We start from the raw sequence: 19,923 nt of genomic DNA, 5'->3' as shown, positions 1-19,923 counted from the left end.
CTTCTCTGCCCAACTGTGTCCTCTCTGCCAGGAGTCGGGAAGGCGAGCCCTTCTCCTCTGCTGGACACCAGGAGCTTGGCCATCAGGGCTCAGCACTCAGATTCCTCCATCCCAGGACCAAAGTCACAGACGTCCTGCTATGGACATGCCCATGTGGGGCTGGCACCTGAGTGCAGCTTGCATAGGCCCCACCCACCCTTGGCTCCTGTGAGGCTCACATCTAGCCCATCCCTGTGGCCAGGCCAGGAAGCAGCTAAAATTCCCATGTCGTAGGGCCCAGAAGAGGCCAGCACCTGCCCAAGGCCACAGGCAGGTCCAGGCTGCTGCAGACCTGGCACTTGGCCCAAACCGCCCAGGAGCACATGGGTAACACAAGATGGAGCCCAGGCCACAAGGTCAGTTTCTTTATTGAGGCTGCTTGGACCCCACGGAGACCTGTGCAGGTCATGCTGCCCTGGTTCCCATCCCTGGTGCCCAGCATGCCTGGCGAGGGTCTTGCAGCCCGGCCAGGCAGCTCACTCGGGGGTCCTGCTTCTGCTCTTCGGGGACCAGATCTTGGACAAGCGGAACTTGGGCTTTTTCCTCTGGAGGTCTGCAGGCAGAGACACTGAGGACGCTGGCCCAGCTCCCGGCCACTGCCCGTGCTCTTCCCTCCGACCTACCACAGCCCCTCCGGGCCCCCAGGCCCCAGCAGAAGCCCAGACCCTCTGTCCTCCCCAGGGGAACCAGCCAGACGCCTGTCTTTAGAGTGTCCACCTGGTCTGGGCTCCCCTGCAGGGCAAGGCCCTGCCAAGTGTGCCCCTCACCCTGACTAGGAGATGACCAGTTGCTTCTCAGGCCCCTCCAGTGAAGGAACGCCCTCCCTTAGGGTGAGCCTGCCTGCCTTCCCCCCAAAGGAGTCAGAAGCACCCGATCCCAGGAGCCCAGCCGTCCCCCGACCACCTGCCCTGTCCCCCACTTACCCAGATTCTGGATCATGTTCTGCAGCGTCTCATCCTCTTCCTGTTCTCTGGAACAGGAACCAGGGCCGTGAGTGAGGGGCATGGGTCCCTTTCAGTCAGCCTCACACCTGAGCCCTCAGTCCATCTGACACCATGGGCACCTGCCCTCTCACCTGACAACAAGCCACACCTTGGCGCCACCCTCTCGCTCCCTGGGCCCAGACCCTCATTGTTGATATGGGGACAGAAGGGCCCTGGAACAACGTGTGACAGTGACATGGGGGTGGAAGGTCTCTGGGACATCCTGGGCCAAGGGTCCTTCAAGCTCATAGTGGCATGTGACCTTGGCCACTAGCCCTGTGTGGCCTGGACAGGTCCCTTGTCTAGACATGGGGACAGGAAAGCTCTGTGGGGTAGTCACAAAGCTGGTGGCCCAGTGCAGCACCAGGAGACACACGTGGTTACGTGTATTTAAAATGTAAATAAAATGTAAAATTCTGTCCCTGTGTCTGTTGCACAGGCCACACTGGAAGTACTCGATAACCGTGTGTGCCCCATGGCTGCCATCGTAAACAGCACGATTACAGAACATTCTGTCACTGCGGGAAGTTCCATCGGTCTGAGCTGACCCTGAGGATCAGGCACATGGGGTGCAAAGGGCTTTGTGCCAGGGAACCTCTAAGACAGGCTGCCTGGGTGGAGCCTGCCCTCAGGGCCCAGCTGTGAAATGCACAGATCAGATCAGGCCAGGAAGGTTCTGGGCGTGAGGTGGGCGGGGCCTGGGCCCCCCTCCCCTGGGCCCCGCCCACCTGAGCCGGTCCTCGTCCAGGGAGTCGATGATGTCGCTGCGGTAGTTGACTGTGCTCACATACTGGTTCAGCAGGTCCTGCTCCCGCTGCCAGTCCTGGGGTGACTTCAGACCCTCTGCAGGGACAGCCTGCCATCAGCTGGAGCCCTGCGGTCACACCCGCTCAGGCCACAGCGTTACCACTCCCCAAGTGTCAGGCTTGTCCCTGGAGGAGGGGGTAGGGTCTTCGGGGTACCCAGGGCAGAGTGTGTGGCCTGCGCTGGGCTCTTGGCAAAGCAGATTGAATGAATGAATGAATGAATGACCATATCAGAGACGGAGTGTTGCTGGCCCCTCTCTGGGTCACCTCACACATCTGCCCATTGTAGAGATGTGGGAACTGAGGCTCAGGGCAGAGGGGGGACTGCCAGGATCAGGATCCCTGGCGCCAACACAACACACTTATCAGCACCTTGCAGGCGTTAACTCTTAATCCCCACAACAGCTGGAGAACCTGGGAGCTAGTGACGTCCCCACTCTGTGGGGATGAAACCCAGGCACAGAGAGGGTGAGTGACTTGGCCAAGGATGCACAGCCAGGAAGTGGAACAGCTGGGACTTGACTTGACTGGGGCTCCAGAGACGTGTGCCCTAAATAGGACCTATCAGCCTCTCCAATGGGTGACCAACCCAGGCATCCAGCAGGACGGTGCCCTGGAAAGCCTGCACCTCCTGGTCTGAAGCTCCCTCCCCGGGCTGGCCTGGGCTCCCTGGCAGGAGGGCGGGACGCACCGGGCTTGGCCATCAGCTGGCGCAGCTCCCCCTCGAGGTCCAGTTGCTTCTCCTCCAGTTGCTGGTCCTTGGCCCTGCCAAGGTGACGCAGACGTGAGGCTGGCCCACTGCCCGTGCACAGCCCGCACAGGGACGGGTGGCCACCAGGAGGGCCTGTGGGCTGGGCCTCTCACTTGTACATCAGCTCCGACTCCAGCCGCAGCAGAAGCTGCTTCTCATGGATGAGCCGGAACCAGTCCACCATGAGCGCGTCTTCTGAGTCGTCTGCGGAGAGAAGCCAGGCTGGGGAGACTCGCACGGGGTCCCCAGGGTCAGACTGGCCACTGCCAGAGCTGGGCAGGGGGTTGGTCCGCCCCTGGCTGCTTGGGGGCCTGTGGTGGGGAGGGCATAGCTTACCCCCCTCAGCCGCCCGCAGGCGTTTCTCCAGCTCCACGCCCCTGAGCTCCAGTGCGTCCAGCTGCCTCTGGATGCTTTCCACCTGGCTCTGGATCTCTTCCTCGGGCATGTAGTCGGGGTGTAGCTGGGGACGAAGGGGTGGTTAAGGGGCAATCAGGGTGCCAGACCACACTCCCAGGGAGGCTGAGCTCCTCGCCCACCCCTACCCCTGGCCTACTTACCCTGACAGGGGAAGTCACCGCCTTGCCAGGTGGATCAGGGACACCAACCGGGAGCAAGGGCCTCCCTGGGGAAGGGGCAGGACAAGCGTCCTGAACCAGGGTCACCAGGCCCAAGACAACCCAGACATGGCCTGGAAGGGGTCTGACCTCCAATAGCTGGGTCCCCACCCAGGCCCCCCATGTCCCCTGCACCACCACCCCACTTCCCTACCCCCACACAGTTCCCTGGGCAGCCCCCCACTGGGGCCCAAAGGGCATAGCTCACAGCAGGTCCAGGCACCGTCTCCATAAGTCCCCACACCCACCCTGGCCTCTGACCCCGTCCAGGTCAGCAGCACCAGATACCCCACCAGCACCCCAGCCGCCAGGCCCACCAGCTGCCAAGAGCAAACCCTCCATGTTATCAGATCTCAGTGCCCCAGGCGCCAGGAGGCACCGGGCTCTGTCCAATCCTCCCTTCTGCTCGTGGGGAAGGGCCAGGGGCTGGGTCCTCCAAGCCTCCTGCCCCACCTCAAACCTGCACAGCTCAGCCGCCTCCAGGCGTGCATGCCTGGGGACGCCCCACTCCCGTGTGCCTTCCCGTCACTCTAGGCCTGATGAGCTCCTGTTCGTCCCCCAAGTCCCCACCAGGCACCTCCTCCTCAGGAGCCCCCTTTATCTTCACCCCAGCAGGAACGGGGCGGCGTCTCTGGGCTGACCTGGTTTGCCCTGAGACGAGGGCTTCTCCTCCTCCTTCCAGCTCCGGACCGATCCTCCCTGCCCCGCAGACTCGGGCTGAAGCCAGTCACCAGAAACGTCCAGGCTGGCAGGGACGGCCACCCTCCTGCGGCATGGGGGCGGGGCGGGGGAGGGGGAGGCAGCTGCCACAGGCAGGAGGCAGAGCCACATGTCAGGCCAGCAGGTGAGGTGCCTTCCCCTCACTGTTCCCCTGAGCCAGACACCCACAGGGCACCACGGGCCTCCCCAGCCAACACGTCACCCACAGCCCTGTGCCCACATGCTGCCCGACTGCCACATCTACACAGTGAGGGCAGAATCCTCCGCCCTGTGGGCTGGTGACCCACTGAAGGTCACACAGGAAGTAGGTGGGAGCTAGACGTGGATACAGGGGCCACTGAGTGCCGGGGACAGACACCCCCACCACGTGTGCTCAGCACAGGCTCACTCGTGCACACCATGTGCACCCCCACTGCCGGCCCAGGACTCCCAGTTCCTCCCACGGACCCGGGCTCCGGTCCTGCCCCTCCCCTCAGTAGGGTGGTCCCTCAGGGCCCAGGCCCTTCACAGCTGCCCCCAGAGGAGACGAACCCGTGTTTCCTGGCTTGCGGGGCAGGCGAGCATCAGGCCCTGGGTTCCCACCCAACATTACCTGAGAGACTGGGCCCGGGGTTGGCTGGGCCAGGTGTCCTGTCCTGCTGCACAGGACTCAGGGTGACGCGGACACCCCTCTCGGAGCTCCCAGGGACCTTCAGGGGCGCATGCCCCGCCCTCAGCTCTCCAGAGCCCTGCGGTTCCTTCAGCTCCAGGTCTCTGGACAGAAGGCAGGTCAGCTGAGGGAGGGTCAGGCAGCCCCGCAGCCACACACGAGCCTGAGCTCAGCACACAGGCCAGGGAAAGGGAGGACCACGTGCTGTACCCTGGGGCTCACGCGCCTGCCCACCTGTGGCCCTCCTAGAGCAACAGGTGTGTTTACGCAGTACCCCCTCAGCAGGTGTGAGCACGTGCTCACGGCCAGTGAACACACGGCAGACACTCCACTCAGGCCAGGACCCCAGTGTGCACACGCAGCCTGCTGCCCACCCGTGCATGGCATGTCCCTGTGCACAGCCGGCCACTCTGCACAGCTGGCCCTGGAGCCCCGTGCCCAGTGCCCAGGGTGGACCGCCCAGCTGTGGCATGTCCCAGGGAGGCTGCAGTGGCGCTCTCTGCCTCCCCGTCCTAACAAGCTGTCTGTGGGCAGCCGCCCTGCCACTACCGCCAAGCTGACGAGTGGGTCAGGCCCACTGAATGCGGGCTTGTCCCTTAGCCACCAAGTCTGGTTCACACAAGTGAGGATCCTGGGGCTGATGAACCCTCCCGTCGCCCACATTCCTGACTTTCCAGTTGCACAACAGGAATGTGGCCCTGTGTTACTCAGGCTTGTGTAAACTGTGACCTGTCAATCATGCGGCTATGAGCCATCCCCTGTGACTCAGGCTGGTGTGAGCAGACCCTGTCACTCAGGCCCATATGAACTGGCACCCATCACTCAGGCTGGTGTGAGCAGACCCCTAGCTCTCAAGCCAGTGTGAACTGTCCCATTACCGAGGTGGGTGTGATCGTGCCATCATTCAGGCGGTGTGAACTGGCTTCTCCTGCTTCAGCTACAATGCACAGGTGACGTGCACACCCCTGCTTGCGGTGTGTCAGTCAGTTGGTGTGTGTGTGTGTGTGTGTGTGTGCCGCCTTTCATCCACAAGCATTTGTTAAACACCTACTGTGTGCTGGGCCCTGTGCAGCCCTAGGGCATGGGCTCCTGCTCAGGCGCCCTGAGCACAAACCAATAGAAACAAGTTCAGGTCCAGCAGTGTGAGTACCCACACCTGTCAGCAGGGTTTTTCTTCTCCACGGGCTTCAGGAGGCCCCTCCATCCTGCTGGCCCAGCCTCCTGGCCTTCCTGGGGGCTGGCACTAGCGCCTGGGTAGAGCATAGGGAGAAGGGTCATATTGGGGGGGAACCTGCTAGGAAAGTCTGGACCTCACCTATCCCGTCTTCCTACAGCTGTCTCTCCCTCAGGTGCCCCACAGCCAGCCAGGGTCGCAGGAAGGAGCACTGGCGGGAGTTAGGCATAGAACTTCCAGCCTGGCCACCTGTGCTGTGTGTGCCTGGGGGAATCACACCGTCTCTGGACCTCAACTTCCCCTGCTGCCAAACAGGCGAGCGTGTGTCCAGGTGAGCCCATGGACATGGACTGTCCGTGCCTCTGTGGTCACCTCCTACACCCGTGTCCCTCACTCGTCCACATAAGGGGAGTACCTACCCTTTCCCAGTGGGGTCTCCAGCTTCTGCCTGGAGCCAGCACCTGCCCTGCCGGCCCCTGGGGATACCACTGAGCTCTTCACGCCCGCCTGGGATGATGTGGAGGCCGTCGAGGTGGTGCCCATACTCAAGGGGGCCTGTGGCTCAGTCCTTGCAGCAGGCCTAAGAGCCAAGGGAGACAGCTTGGCAGATGGACTTGCTTGTAGCCCTTCTGTTCTGGGATGGCAGTTCAGACCAGGGGTGGTGGCTGAGGAGGGCCTGTGGCTGTGAGGGCAAGCATCAGACACAGGTGGATCCAGGAGCCCCTCCCCCGAGGGCCCCCAGGCAGAAGCCCCTTTGCTGGCTGGTTCCCAATGCCCACCATCCTGTGGGAGGCCAGACAGCCCCTCTGAGGGACTAGGGACAGGCAACGGGCACACACCTCTGGTACTAGCCTGTGTCGGCATATGACTTTACGCTGCTGTTTAACTCTGCTGTCAGCGGGATTAAAATGGTCCCAAAACACATCATGCATCTGTTGTGTGGGTAAGGGCTGCACCCCCGTCCCTCCCTCCTTCACCCACTTGCCTAGAGCCATGGTCTGGCCTGGGTCTGCCTAGCTCACTGTCCTGGCCCTGTGGCCACCCTGGGAACCCCTGGGCACCTCTGCTGACCCAATGGGGGTTGGGCAGCTCTGAGCTGGGAATACCATCCCCCAGATAGAGGCAGAATGAGACAGTGGGTACAGCATTTTCAGTGAGCCTGGTGTGGAATTTCCTTACTCACTAGGTGACTTTAGTGAGGTGAATGGGGTCCCCTAAATTCGCGTCCACCTGGCAGCTCAGAGTATGACCTTATTTGGAAATGGGCTCTTTGTAGGTTTAATCAAGTTAGGATGAGGTCGTCCTGGATTAGGATGGGCCTAAATCCAATGACAAGTGTCCTTATAAGAGACAGAAAAACAGACATACAGACATACCGAGGGGAGACAGCCATGTGACAAGAGGCAGAGATAGGGATGCGGCCACGAGCCCAGGGATTCCCGGGGCCCCCAGAAGCTGGAAGAGGCAGGGAGGACCCTCCCCTGGAGCCTTAGGAAAAAGTGTGGCCCTGCCGACACCTTGACCTCAGACTTGTGGACCCAGAACCGAGAAGGAGTAAGTGTCTGTTAGTTTAGCCCCCAGTCAGTCAGTGGTACGTTGTCCTGGAAGCCCGAGAACACTACCCTGGGGACCCTCCGTCCCATCACAGCATCTGCTCCATGTCCAGTGTGCAGAAGGCTCTGGGACATGGGCAGGGCGGCTCAGAGCCCCGCTCGGGAAAGACGAACTGACACTTGGACCACCCCAGCCTCTGCTTCCTCATCTGTTAAACAGGTGTCCTCAGTAGGACTGAGTGTGTGTCTTGTGGGGGCTCCAGGTGGCAGTGTCACTGTACCTGGTCCCCCACCCAGAGCGTGGAGACAGTGGTTTTACACTGATAACCATGTCCCCCTCCTGTTGACCCAGGTACTCCAGCTCCCGTCTCATTTGCCCCATCTTCCAAATGAGAAATCTGAGGCTGGGGCATGAAGCCCCAGTGTCACACAGCAGACGGGCAGAGCTCGGGACCCTCCCAGCCACCCCTAACCCCTCAGGCCTCCTGAGGCCCCAGTGGCTGCTGGGCAGGTAGGGGCTGCCCACCTCCCTGGTCCCTCTTTCCCCACCCACCTGCCAGGTGCCTGAACGCAAGTCTCCACAGGCCCTGGAAGAGCCTTCCGGAGGCAGCTCCGTGCTTGCTCTCTGCTGCTGACCCATGAAGACACCTCTGCTGCAGCTGGGGCCCTGCCGGTTGTGCCAGTGGTGGGGGCAGCTGCGGGCATCTGGAAGAACTTCTCACGGGTCTGCTGTGTCCTGGAGGCTGATGGGGTCCAGGCCGGGGTGTCTGCTGGGCCTGAAGACGCTGGACTCAAACTGGGCTTGGTCTGCAGGGCTGACAGTTGGGTTGCCCGGCTTTGTGGTGTGGCCGGGCGAGGGTCCGGGGCACTCGGGGTCACAGCAGGACGGGGGCTGACTGCTGCCGCGTCTTGTGCCAGCCGTGACCACCCTGTTGGGGAATTATTGGTCACATGCATACTGGCTCTGCCACCAAGGGGACCCACCGTGAGCCTGTGCGCAGCTGGGCTCCTCAGGGGGACATGGGAGAGGGTGGTGGCCGGAGTGTCAGCTGCAGCAGGGACAAAGCCTTTGGCAGTTGAGTTGCCCACCACGGGCTCCCAGGCAGCGGGCCTGCGCTCTGGCCCAGCATCTCTCTGCCCACACGCCTCCTGGGCTTTCTGTGGGGCACTGAGAGGCTTCGAGTCCGTGGGGTCGGCTGCTGGCTGTGTGGGGACGAGGCCTGGCAACCTGGGGCTTGCAGAGGCAGGTGTGGAGTGGTGGCTGGAACTGACAAAGATGCCGGGCTTGGCTGTGGCCTCGTAGGTGCCTGAGTGCAGCGTGTTGGAGTACTGCTTACACCTGTGGGGGCAGAGGAAGCCAGGGCAGCTGTGGGCATGGGTTCATTCCCTCGCTCACGCTTTCCTGGGAGCACACACCTAGGCTCCTGTGTCCACTCCTGTGGTCGTTCATTCACTCAACAGACACCTCTTCTCAAGGCTGCTAACCATTTTGAGTCACAGACTCCACCCAGAACCTTACTAGGGGTGCAGACACCCCAGAAAGTGCTTGCACCTGTCAGCTCACATGCACGCACACACGCACACGCATGTATACAGGCCCTACCTGAAGCAGCTCCGATGGTAGAGCTTCCCATCAACCAGGTGTCGCTGCACCAGGTGCACGTGCTGGCCGCAGACCCCACAGGTGCTGCTGAGGGAGACGGGGGAGCAGTCCACCGAGTCCTGGCCCTTGGGAGGGGTGCCAGCTGACGTTTCTGAGCTCTTACCACGGGCCCTGCCCACCCTCCTGAAGCTGCCCCATGAGCCTTGAGAGGACCCTATGTGTTCTACAGATGGGAGGCCACAGCGGGGCAGCCAGCGATCATGCCCAGGCCACTGGACGCCAAGTTCAGGGTCCCCAGCCTGGCCCAAGGGGATGGGGCTGGGGGCCTGACTGTGGGGTGGAGGGAGGAGGTCCAGACCCCACCCCAAGGTACAGAAATTCAATCCAATTCCCAACGTCCTTTAGCCTGGTATGACAGCCTGGGGACAGCAGGGGGCGCCCAAGCACAAGTTATCACCCTCATCAGTCTCCACCTCTGAAAAGTGGGGACACCCAAGCTCACTGTGCAGGGCGGGCCTAGCAGTAGACACACCCAGACTTCTCTCCTGGCCTCACCCAACACGGAACAGCTAGAAGTGAGAAACCCACTTGGAGCCCAGAAAGATCTGGGTTCAAGGTTCGAGCTTAGCTCGGCCTGTGACCTCTGAGCCTCAGTTTACCCGTCTGCACAGTGGGGATCAGATCCCGACCACACAGGACTGAAGGAGCTCGGGAGCCTGTATGGTGTGCTCCTGAGGGGACTCCACCCCCCCCACCCCCCCACCCCGCCCCCGCACTGTGGTGGGTCTACACTCAGTCCCTCCAGCCTGCTCAGTGATAGCCAGTGGAAAACCCAAGAACCACAGGGAGGGTGGGGCTGGGAGCTTACAGCAGTCTGCAGGGGGCCCTCTGTGCCCCTGTCCTTCTGCCTGACAATGGGGTTTGTGCTGACTGGAGACAGCGGGGGTCCGCGGGCTGGGGCGGGCGAGGGCCTGGCCGGCTGGAGTGGGGCCTTCTTCCTGGACAGCTCCTCTTCAGAGTCGGACGGGGGCCTCTTAATGCCAGCCATGCCCCCAACTGGCACAAGATACACAGGGTCAGGGGGCCCGGCCCGGCCCTACACCCTGGGCCACCCCTGCCTGGGTCTCCTGGAGGTGCATGTGTCCAGCAGGGGCCTAGAGTCGCGGGAGGGGGTGGGGGCAGCTCATGCCGGTTGGGGGGCCAGTGGGGAGGGGCAGCCCCAGCCAGATTCCCTGCTGAGCCTGGCCTCACCCACTGCCTCCTCTCCCTCTCTCCCTCCCTCTGAGACCCAGATCTGGGGTCAGAGAAAAGGGACTTTTCTATTTCTCCACAAAGTGGGAATATAAAGGCAGGGCTGGCCCTGAGCCCAGAGCGATTCCGGGGATTTCTAAGGCCTGGATGAGGAATGTGGGGGGAGGGAGGGAAGTACAAAGCAGCTGGAATAGCCGCCCTTCCCCTGCCCACAGAGCCTGGAGCCAGGGCCAGCCGGGTTTCCACAGGGCCAAATGTCAGGACCAGATTGGGGGGGTGGGGTGCATCTAGAGAGAGTCTGGGAGCCCGTATGGGGTCTACCAAGCTACTGGAGGCAGGACTGCTGGGCACAGAGCCCCAGGGGTGCAGGCAAGGCAACTGAGGCCCAGAGGGGAAGGAGAGGTGGGAGCTGCGTGCCTCTGATCAGTGGACAGGCGGGAGTGGAGTGGGGACGGCTGAGGCCGCTCCCAGCAGGGTGCGTGGCAGGACCAGTGACCAGTGCCTTGCTCAGCACTCCTAGCAGGGCCAGGGGCTCGGGCCCCCTGGGAGGAAGCCCCAGCACTGGGAGCTGCACACGCCTGCATGCCAGGAAGTGCTGGGTGCCACCTACTGGGGGGACAGGTGGCACCTGCCCACAGCTGTGTGGGAGTCCCAACTCACTGGGGGAGCGTCCGTGGAAGTAGTTGTAGTACTGTGACACATAGGTCAGCACGCTCAGCCGGTCTGGCACCTTCAGAGCCACCATGTCCTCTGCGTCCAGCAAGGCAGGGATACCCAGCTGCTCCTCCGCTACTTGGAAGGCCTGGGGGAGGGGGCGGTCAGCAGGGAGCAGGCCAGGAGACCTCTCCTACCCCTGGCCAGGCCACCAGCTCCCCTCCGGAGGAGGAGGATGAAGGGAGGCAAGGGCCAGAGGCAGGAACACTTCTTGAAGCCCAGAAAGGTCTGGGTTCAGGGTTCGAGCTCGGCTCGGCCTGCGTGACCTCTGGGCCTCAGTGCACCCATCTGCACAGTGGGGATCAGATCGCGACCACACAGGACTGAAGGAGCTCGGAAGCCAGTCCTGTGGGCCTCACTCATGTCCTCCCTGGCAGGAGCGCGGTGCACACCTGACAGGCCAGGGGCTCTGCCTTCTGTGCCCGTTGGAAACAGAGCTTATTTTGCAGCAAGGACACTGAAGCTGGTTGGCATGGGAAGGGTCTTGCAGCTGGTATGGCAAGGCCGCCTGACAACATGGTCAGAGCAGTGTGTTCAGGGCCCTGGTGGCCACGGCTGAGTGGGTGGGGCCGGGGCGGTGGTCCCTGGAATAGCCAGCCGCTGGCCGTCCCAGGACCCACCCAGCACCACCTCTGGACACTGCTTTGCCTTAGGCGGGAAGGATGGTCCAATCACTCCCCACCCCTTCCCTCACCCGCTCGCCCGCATGAGGAACAGGGGACCAGGTGGGCCTGGCTGCAGATCAGAGGCTACTTCAGGAGCTGAGGTCACAGACAGCAAGCCCTGCCTCCACAACTCCCATGGCGTGGGGCAGGACCAGAACTCACCAGTTTGTTGTTTTCATAAATGTTTTCCTTCCTGAGAGCACTGAAGTTTCTGGAAGATAAAACACAAGTGTCCAAAGGAGGGAGGACCAGAAAGGCCTCAGAAGTCGTCCTACCTAAATTGGGAAACTGACGTGGGGGTGATAGGAGCCGTGTGAAACAAGGAGGTCACAGCGGCCTTGAGGAGCCCAGGGCCAGCACCAGGGGCTCTAGCCCTGCTCTGGGCTCAGCAATGCTCCAGTGTCCCCAGTGACCTGGGCACTGATGGCCTCACAGCCGCAGCCCAGTCCTGACCACTGTTCCTGTGCCAGCCACGGCACAGCTCACAGGGCTGCCTCCCAACCCCTGCGAAGCTCGTAGGCCAGTGAGAACACGGGACGGACGTGGCGGGATCCAGGGTGGGGAGAGCGACGTGCAGTGACGGATGGAGCTCAGCCATCTCCCTCCCACCATTCACTTCATTTCCCCGGTACCTCCCACGACACCTGCTCACTCAGTGCTCACACCCGTACACACTGCCAACGTCCACCTCTCACAGATAAGGAAACTGAGGCACAGAGCGGCTCTGGGACGTGCCTGAGGTCACAAGCGGGAAGACCAAAGCCAGGCCAGGGCCCTAGCGTCCAGGCGTTTGAAGTTTAACCATTTGGGGAGTGGCATTAAGCGCTCACCAGGTACCCAACCTCCTCCTGAGGGGGCAAACCCTCACCCACGTGGCTGAGACTATTAGAGCCCCTGCCCAACCCCACACTTGACCACAGGGGTGTGGGGCACCCCAGGGGCAGGAGTCCCAGGCCCGACCCGGACAGCAGGACTTCCTGGAGAGGCCAAGAGCACAGTCGTTCTGAAAGGAGCCCTGGGCAGCTCCAGGCTGCCCGCAACCCTGTGCACATGGCCTCGCACACACGGGAGGATGCTCTCAGCAGAATGCACAGCTGGACCCCAGCAGGCACGCAGCCCCCCCCGGACGCTCAGCCTGACTCGGGCTGATGGTTCCGGGAAGGCTGGTTAAACAGTGTCTGTGGGGCCTGAATGGCAGCCTTGCCGTTTCAGTGTGACCTAGATTGTTCTGGAAGCCTCACAGCACAGACAGCTCAGGCTGAAAGCTGCGTCTCCACTCCTCCAGGCCATGCTGTCTGACCCTGGGCGAGCCCTCTCTTCTCTGGGGCCCCAGTGTCCCATGCAAGAGGACAGGGCATCTTCTGGTGATGAATTGAAGGGCCCTGGCTGAAGGCCAGGGAGTCTCAAACGGAGGGGGTGATGCTGTGGCTACCTGGCCTGGGACCCCATCGCAACCCTGGGCAGCTTGTTACAGATGAGGAAACTGAGGCCAGGGCAGTGGCGGGCCCATAGCCACACAGTGGGGAGTGGGAGAGGCCAGGGCTGTGGTTTGCCCACCTGCCTCCTAGAGGCCCCGCCGTCCATCAGCCTGCCTGGCTCTTCCGGAAACCACCCCATTTCCGCTTGGACCACCTCCCAGGTAACGTGTTCCAGATGCTACGACCACCCCACGAGCACAGAGGGTGCTTTTGTGCATAGGACAAGATGGTGGACAGATCTGTCTCTGGGTGAACAAATGACCGGAAGGAGTGGGCAGGGTGGGCGATGCATCGGTCAGCACAGCCTGCACCCCCACTGTGCATTTAGTGTGTCCCACCAGTGTCCACAGGCTCGTGGAGCGCGGGTCTCCATCCAACACCCTGGGGGCTCTCAGCCACGCTGGCCCTCGTCCCTGGTGTCGGGCTCGGAAGCCCCCGCCCCCATCCCTTTGAAAGCTCAATCTCTTCTCCAGACCTGCCCTGGGTCACTGACCAACGCCGTGTCCTCAGCAAGATGCCCGGTGGTGGGAGGGCAAGATAGCAAGTTCTGTTTTGTCTCCAAACAAACGAGAGGAGGCCCTCTGCGTGGGCCTCAGTATGTCCCTTGGGGTGGCCAGTTGTCCCGTGCGGCCCTCTCTTCCTCCACACCCAGAGTGAGCCTCAGGGCTCCCGGTAGATCAGGTACCCACATGGCCAGCCAGCCCTGCTGGGCAGGGTCAGAGGTAAGCAAGTCGGGGCCACAGAATTGCTCTTCCATTCAAGTTCAAGGATCGCAGCCCCTCAGGACCAAGTCCACGCTGGACTGGACCACCCTGGCCAGCCCTCCAGGACCAGGCTCCTCCAAGTATCCCCAAGTGGACACTTTCCTGCCTTTGGATGGTTGAGTCCCAAGCACACATCCCTTGATGCCAGGGGGGAGTCTGAGACCAGTGCTGGTGGAAATCACTGGAGTGAAAGAGACACGGAGACCCTGCCCGGCCCTCAGGAAGTCCATCCTGACACGCTTTCTGCCAGCCTGGTGGGATGGGCTGGATTGTGCCCCCAAAAAAGATATATGTTGGAGTACTCTCCCCCGAAACCTTGGAATGAAACCTTATTTGGAAATAGCATCTTTACAGAGAGAATCAACTACAAATGAGGTCACTGGGGTGGGCCGTAATCCAAAATGACTGTCCTTATGAAAAGGAAGTCTGAACAGAGGGATGCAGAGGGCAGACAACGTGAGGACACGGGGAAGATAGCTGTCCACACACCCATGACAGAGGCCTCAGGAGGGACTGGCTGCCGACACCCGACCTCGGGCTTTTGCATGCTCTGCTGTGCTCAACCGCCCCATTTGCAGTGCTTTGCTCAGCAGATGAACACCCAGCTTTGGCGGGACCTCGGGGAGGCACTGGCTTGCATTTAACGCCCTGTTGGACCACAGTGCATCACTGTCACCCTCGCTCGGCTGTGAGCAGCTGGTCCTCGGGGAGGCAGCCCGAGCCTCAGAACTTGCCGCCAGGAGGGCTGGGGCCTGGGCACCCTCCGAGTTAGGTCGTTTTTTCAGTCAAATTCCCAAAATTTATAATCAGGTGTGTTCTAGTATGCCAAGGTAACTGCCAGGGGCCAGGCACACAGCTGGCGCTCCATAAATGCTTGTGGAGTGAGCAGACTCTCGTGGCACTCGTTTATCATTTCAGCACTGGAATGAATAGCCTCGGGTCTATACGTCGTCATCCTTGCGTGATTGCATGCCAGAACTGTCTGCTGAGTGCTACCATGCGCCCAGCCCGGCCCGCTCTGCCTCATGAGGCCACAATTTGACCTCAGACTGTCAAGCACCTGGGGGCTCTGGGGAACGTGTGCCCCCTTTCAAATTCCCAGAGAGCTGACCTTATGCTGCTTATTTCCTGGAACAAAATGCAGCCCGGGATAGGGGGTGGTCCTGGTGCGGCGGGCGAGCGGGGCAGACAGAGGGAAAGTGCCTGGGCCTTCCCCAGGCACCTCCAACACATCTGGAGTTAATCCTGCGGGAAGGGAAGCAGAGAGGGTGTGGGGACAGACAGAGGGACAGACAGAGAAAGAGCTGGAGACAGACAGACACAAACAGACAAAGATGGAGAGGGACAGACACCAGAAGGGAGACGCCACAAGGCAGAGGCGGAGAGATGGGGTTCAGGAAAGAGACCCAAGGCAGACATGCTAGGAGAGGGTGACAGCACTGGGTGAGGAAGGGGGCCTGAGAGGGCCGGGTCCCAGGGCCCCCACCTTCTGGCACCTGGTGGGCAAATGAGGCCCCTTGCCAGCTGCCTGACTGCAGGTCTCCCCCGAAGCCAGAGCTCACCCTGACCCCCACCTCAGCCCAGAGCAGGGCCCAGCCAGGAGGGGTCAGCCCTGGGCCTTCTGCAGTGGTCTGGGGTGGGGTCCCCAGGGCCCTGGACTGCCCCCAAGGAGGGGCTGGCAACCACTCCCGCATCCGTCCTGGAGATTCCGGCTGGAAGGCAGCAGCAGGGACTGGGCAGCAAGCCTGAGGCTGGGGCATAGCAGGCCTCTGTCCCACGCATCTTCCTGCTGACCTTATGAAGGAGGGGGTCAGCCTGGCCCAGGAAGGGAAGCAGTACTGCCTCAGAGCTTTGGGGTGGGGCCTCTGGGAGTGAGTCTCCCTGACCCCCAACAGCAGGCGCGTCTACAAGACAGTCAGGGGGCCGCCCCCTGCTTCTGGCCAGCCCTGACACCCTCCAGAGAAAGATCAGGTCAGTCCCTCCACGGGGCTGGGGCTCGGGCTCGGGCTGCAGAGGCCAGCAGGCTTCCAGCCCCGTTCCTGACACCCCAGCCAGGCCGTCCACAACTGCCACACATGGCCTGGCCTCCATGGCGCCTCCTTCCTTGACCAGCTCTGGAACCCTGTGACTGCTGCTGGGAAGTGCTCCCTGTACAGCCACTAGCTGGGCACCGGCCCCTCCTCCTGCTCCTGGAAACCACGGAAGGCTGCTGCAGTCCAGACAGTTTGTTTGTTCTGGGTGGTTCCTGTGCTCACCTGGCCTCATGGGGAAACAGACTCTGAGGGCAGAGCCGCCGGGCAGCCAGCACTGTGGCAGGCACCCTAACACACACATGCAGAAACCCCACAGCTGTGGGGTGGGCACGGGCCGGCTGCTTCCCAGCTGGACAGCGCTGGGGGAGCCTGTCTCCCAACAACAGAGATTCACGCACACCTCCCAGGGTCCCTGTGGGGCCACCAAAGCAGGTCACACTGCCTCTTGGAGCAGGGCCACACGTGAACTCCTGGGCAGAGGCAGAAGTAGGAGTCAGCGTCAGGCAGCCCAAGGCCCCACCAGGCTGGCTCAGTGCCCAGCGGCTCCTTCACAGCGGCTCTCCCTCTGAGGAGGAAACGGGCTCCCATGCAGCAGGAAGGACTGAGATGAGACAAAGGGAAGGACTTCCTGGTGGCAAAGCTAGGCGATACGGAGACAGGATCTCCACCTTCCTGCCACCAGAGGGTCTTCACAGGATGGGCAGTGTGGGGGTGGGTCTCACCCCAAGAGGATGGCCACCCTGCGTTGTCCTTCACCACTGGGGGCGGGGCGGGCAGCTTAGGGCTTCCTGGTGAGAGCCCTCTCCCGGCCACCAACTTGCCCAAAGGCACTGCAGGGACCAGAGTGGGGACAGGTGTTTAAGACACAGACACAGGCACATCAAAGGGCTGGGGCACAGGGACATGCGTGTGCCCACACTCCAGTGCGAACACACCCACAGCACATGCGTGTACTCCTTCAGCCAGATCTATGGAGCCCCCACTGCACCTCACCACATCTCGAGGCCTGCGTTAGTGTCCTGGGCTGGTCGTAACAAATGACCACAAACTGGGCAGCTTAAAACAAGATATTTATTCTCCACAGTTCTGGAGTCAGACGTCTGACCGTGTCGCGGGGCCCCTCCCCTCTGGAGCTCTGGACGGATTCTGTTCCTTATCCCTCCCAGCTTCAGGTGGCTTCAGTCCTGCCTTAGCTTTGTGGCCACATCACTCCAATCTCTGCCTCTGTGGTCACATGGCCACCTCCGCGTCCCTTCTGCACTCGCACCAGCAGAGCCTTACTTTACAACTCCCACCGAACTCCTGCCATACCTACTGAGCCCTTATCTGTAGACCTCCAAATACACGCTGATGGCTACTGACCACCTGTCATGTGCCAAACACACCAGGTACTGGGGGACACAGCCGTGAACACAACAGACACCTCTACACTTCTGGAGCTGAAAGTCCAGTGGGGAGATAAACAACAGTCAAATCAGCAGCAAGATAATGCAATGCCCACATGTAACGGGGAGGGTGGACGGCCTCCTCTTCTTCCTAGTCCTGGCCCTCACCACTCTCTGGAGTTGCCTTGAACTTTTAGGCATTTATCTGTTCACTGTCTGTCTCTGTGACTCAAATGTCACTTACTAAGGCAGGGGCCAAGGCCATGTTGTAAAGTATTCAGTACTGAGTACAAAGCCGGCACTCAATAATGGTTAAATGAACGGTTCTATGATGCCTGCTTGTGCCAGCTCGTGTACCCACCCACATGTGCATGCTTGTGCTCACCCATGGGCAGTGCATGCTGGGACAGGCACACACACACACACACACACACACACACACACACACAGCCTCCAACCCACCACAACTGGGAGCAGATGGAAGCTCCCAGGGCTCGGAAAGGCCCCAAATCTCCAGTTACATCTGTGCCATCATCCCGAGGCTGCTGAGCCGGCAGACCACCATCTTTCCCTCCAATCACAGACTTCTCACGCTGGCCTCGTCCAGGCTGCCTCAGCTCAGTCCCCCACCAGCCTTATGCAGGACTCTGCAAGCACCGGCAGGGCTCAGCCTGCCCACCTCTGTTCCTGGTCCCTCTCCCAGTTTTCACATCCTCAGCCCAACCTGTCAGAGCTCAGCTTTGGGTGTTCAATGTGGAAGCACATTCTGCCCCATCTTCTGCCTCTAGTGGTGACCAAACACCTCTCCAGGCAGGAAGCAGAGGTTGCTGCCCAACTGCAACATGGGGCCTCCCCACGAGGCTCCACAAATGCATTTCACAACCTCAGGCGGGAAGAGGAATTACATGCAGGCAGGCCTCTCTCAAAACTAGCTTCCTCGTAGTGAGGTGCTCGGGGACAATCCCTGGGGTGGAAAGGATATCTGGGCACCGGGGAGGAGCCCCAACTGCCAGCCCTGACTCTGCCTTACATCCTCTGCGACCTGAACAAGGGTGTCTCCTCTCTGGGCCTTAGTTTCCCCACCTATGGAGCAAGAGGCCTGAGGGCAGCATTTAGAAAGTGTGGCCTCTGGCCTCTCCCGGCCCCAAGACCTCCCTGCAGACACACTCCACCCACCCCTGGCTCCAGCCTGGACTTCTCTGGAGAATGAATGCCTTCCTTCAAGCCTGCTTTTTCCAGAAGGCGCCTGAACTTCAGGTGGCCTTCCCACTCCGCCCTTCCAGAGCCTCTGTCCAGCCAGCCCAGGCACACCCCTTGCAGCTTTGACCCTCCAGAGTTCACAGGAGGTGAGGCGGGTGGGGACCAGGGACTCCCCACACAGAGCTGTCTCAGCAAGTCGGGTCCCAGTCCCAGCCAAAGAGCATTTGCTGAGTGAATAATGGTGGAAGTGGGTCTAGGGTGGGGATGAGATCCCAAAACAAGGTGGGACGCCGCCTCTACCTCATCGCTTATCACCCTTCACCCTAAGGTGTGGAGGCCTGACAGGACCTGGGGGTCGCAGGCTTCCTGCTCAGTGTCCCTGAGCTGCATCCTTCAAGGTGCCTGGACAGGCTGGAGGAGGGGCAGTACCACACAGGAAACCCTGAGTGACCCCACCCCCTGAGCTGCTGGGCAGGTCCCAGGACAGTAAGGCTGTCTGGACCCCGCCGGACAACTCTGCCGTCCCCTTCCTAGGGAGGTGAGCGGGAGGGGAGGCTGTGACCAGAGCCCAGGACGCCGGACTGAGTCACCGCCTGACTAAGCCAGCGGGGGCGGCCGGACGTCGTGGCTCCGACCCAGCTCCACTTGGTGGATGGGCAAACTGAGGCCATCAGGGGCAGCCTCCAGGGCCATAGCGGGTTGCGCTCCCCTTCCCGGCCGTGGTCCTATAGTTCCTGTCTGTTTCCCCATGGGAGTCGGGGCACTCACATGAGGTCGGGCCGGTGGCGGTGCAGGATGGCGCAGAAGGCCAGGCCGTCGCGGAACGACGTGGTCATGTTGGTAATGCTCACGTCCCGGTAGCCCTCGCACTGCTGCTGGCACCACTGCTGCAGCGCCTTGATGGCGGCCATGCGGACAGCTGGCTGCCCGGGCGGCAGAGACCGAATGGTGCCTCTCGGGAACCGCGGGCCGGCCACCCCAGAGGACCAGGAGCCCGATCCCGGAGCTGGAAGGACGAGGAGTCGCGGCCGTGCTGCGGGCGGGAACGCCGCTGGAGGGTGTGCAGCTGGAGTCCACCCGCACAGCCCCGCCCCCAACAAGCCCCGCCCCCGCCCCACCGGGCCCAGGCACAGGCTCCGACCTCGACCAGGCCCCGCCCCTGCCGTGCCACGGCCCCGCCCCTCCAGAGCAAGGTCTCGCCAAAGCCCCGCCCATCCACCGGGGCCCCCACACGCCGCTTCCCTCCCCTCACAGTTGCCAGCCCGGGGAAGGGGAGGCGCCCGCGCTGGGGTCCTGGCCGCCAGTGCTCCTGGGAGGCTTTCAAATTGTTTCTTTCCAAGCACCCCCCTACACACACGCACACCACCAACCCTCATTAAGAAATGGAAGACATGGCCACCTTTCTGAAGGGGAAACTGACGCTTGCCTCTGGTCACATGCCTGGGAAATGATGGAGCTGGCCTCTCTGCCTGCCTGTGGTCTCCCGGGAGACCCCCGACCCCACCCCACTGAGCCCCTCTCAAAGGTCTTTCCCATCGGGG

At 61.7% G+C, this 19,923-nt stretch overlaps 1 protein-coding gene across 3 annotated transcripts; it reads right to left on the bottom strand.

The window, feature by feature from the left end:
• Positions 1-389: 389 nt before the first annotated feature.
• Positions 390-19,463, bottom strand: MICALL2 (MICAL like 2). Of its 3 annotated transcripts, none has more exons than XM_019747513.2 (17): positions 19,151-19,463; positions 11,685-11,733; positions 10,804-10,945; positions 9,761-9,948; positions 8,893-9,017; positions 7,843-8,628; positions 6,156-6,418; positions 5,719-5,812; positions 4,506-4,666; positions 3,835-3,996; positions 3,137-3,201; positions 2,916-3,039; positions 2,693-2,783; positions 2,520-2,593; positions 1,751-1,865; positions 963-1,009; positions 390-592 (listed from the first exon to the last, which is right to left on the bottom strand). In XM_019747513.2, the coding sequence occupies exons 1-17, from the start codon at positions 19,291-19,293 to the stop codon at positions 516-518; spliced, it is 2,706 nt and encodes a 901-aa protein (XP_019603072.2). In that variant the 5' UTR covers positions 19,294-19,463; the 3' UTR covers positions 390-515. The 3 variants fall into 3 exon arrangements, with proteins under 3 accessions (XP_019603072.2, XP_019603073.2, XP_019603074.2); XM_019747514.2 differs by having other exon boundaries at positions 6,156-6,316; XM_019747515.2 differs by lacking the exons at positions 390-592; positions 963-1,009; positions 1,751-1,865; positions 2,520-2,593; positions 2,693-2,783 and having other exon boundaries at positions 3,835-3,959.
• Positions 19,464-19,923: the final 460 nt, after the last annotated feature.

This window comes from Rhinolophus sinicus, linkage group LG10 (assembly GCF_036562045.2).
Source record: "Rhinolophus sinicus isolate RSC01 linkage group LG10, ASM3656204v1, whole genome shotgun sequence".
Taxonomy (NCBI): Eukaryota; Metazoa; Chordata; class Mammalia; order Chiroptera; family Rhinolophidae; genus Rhinolophus; species Rhinolophus sinicus.
Note: the sequence above shows the minus strand (reverse complement) of the source record. Positions and strands in the feature narration are given on the sequence as shown.

Bases quoted from the DNA above. Each gene is read 5' to 3' on its own strand.
- MICALL2 (XM_019747513.2), bottom strand. From the start codon at position 19,293: ATGGCCGCCATCAAGGCGCTGCAGCAGTGGTGCCAGCAGCAGTGCGAG. The intron at 9,018-9,760 runs GTAAGCTCCCAG...ACCCCTCCCAAG, and splicing joins AGGGCCCCCTGCAGACTGCT to GGCCAGGACTCGGTGGACTG. The intron at 4,667-5,718 runs GTGTGGGTACTC...CCTTCTGTCCAG, and splicing joins AAGAAAAACCCTGCTGACAG to AGACCTGGAGCTGAAGGAAC.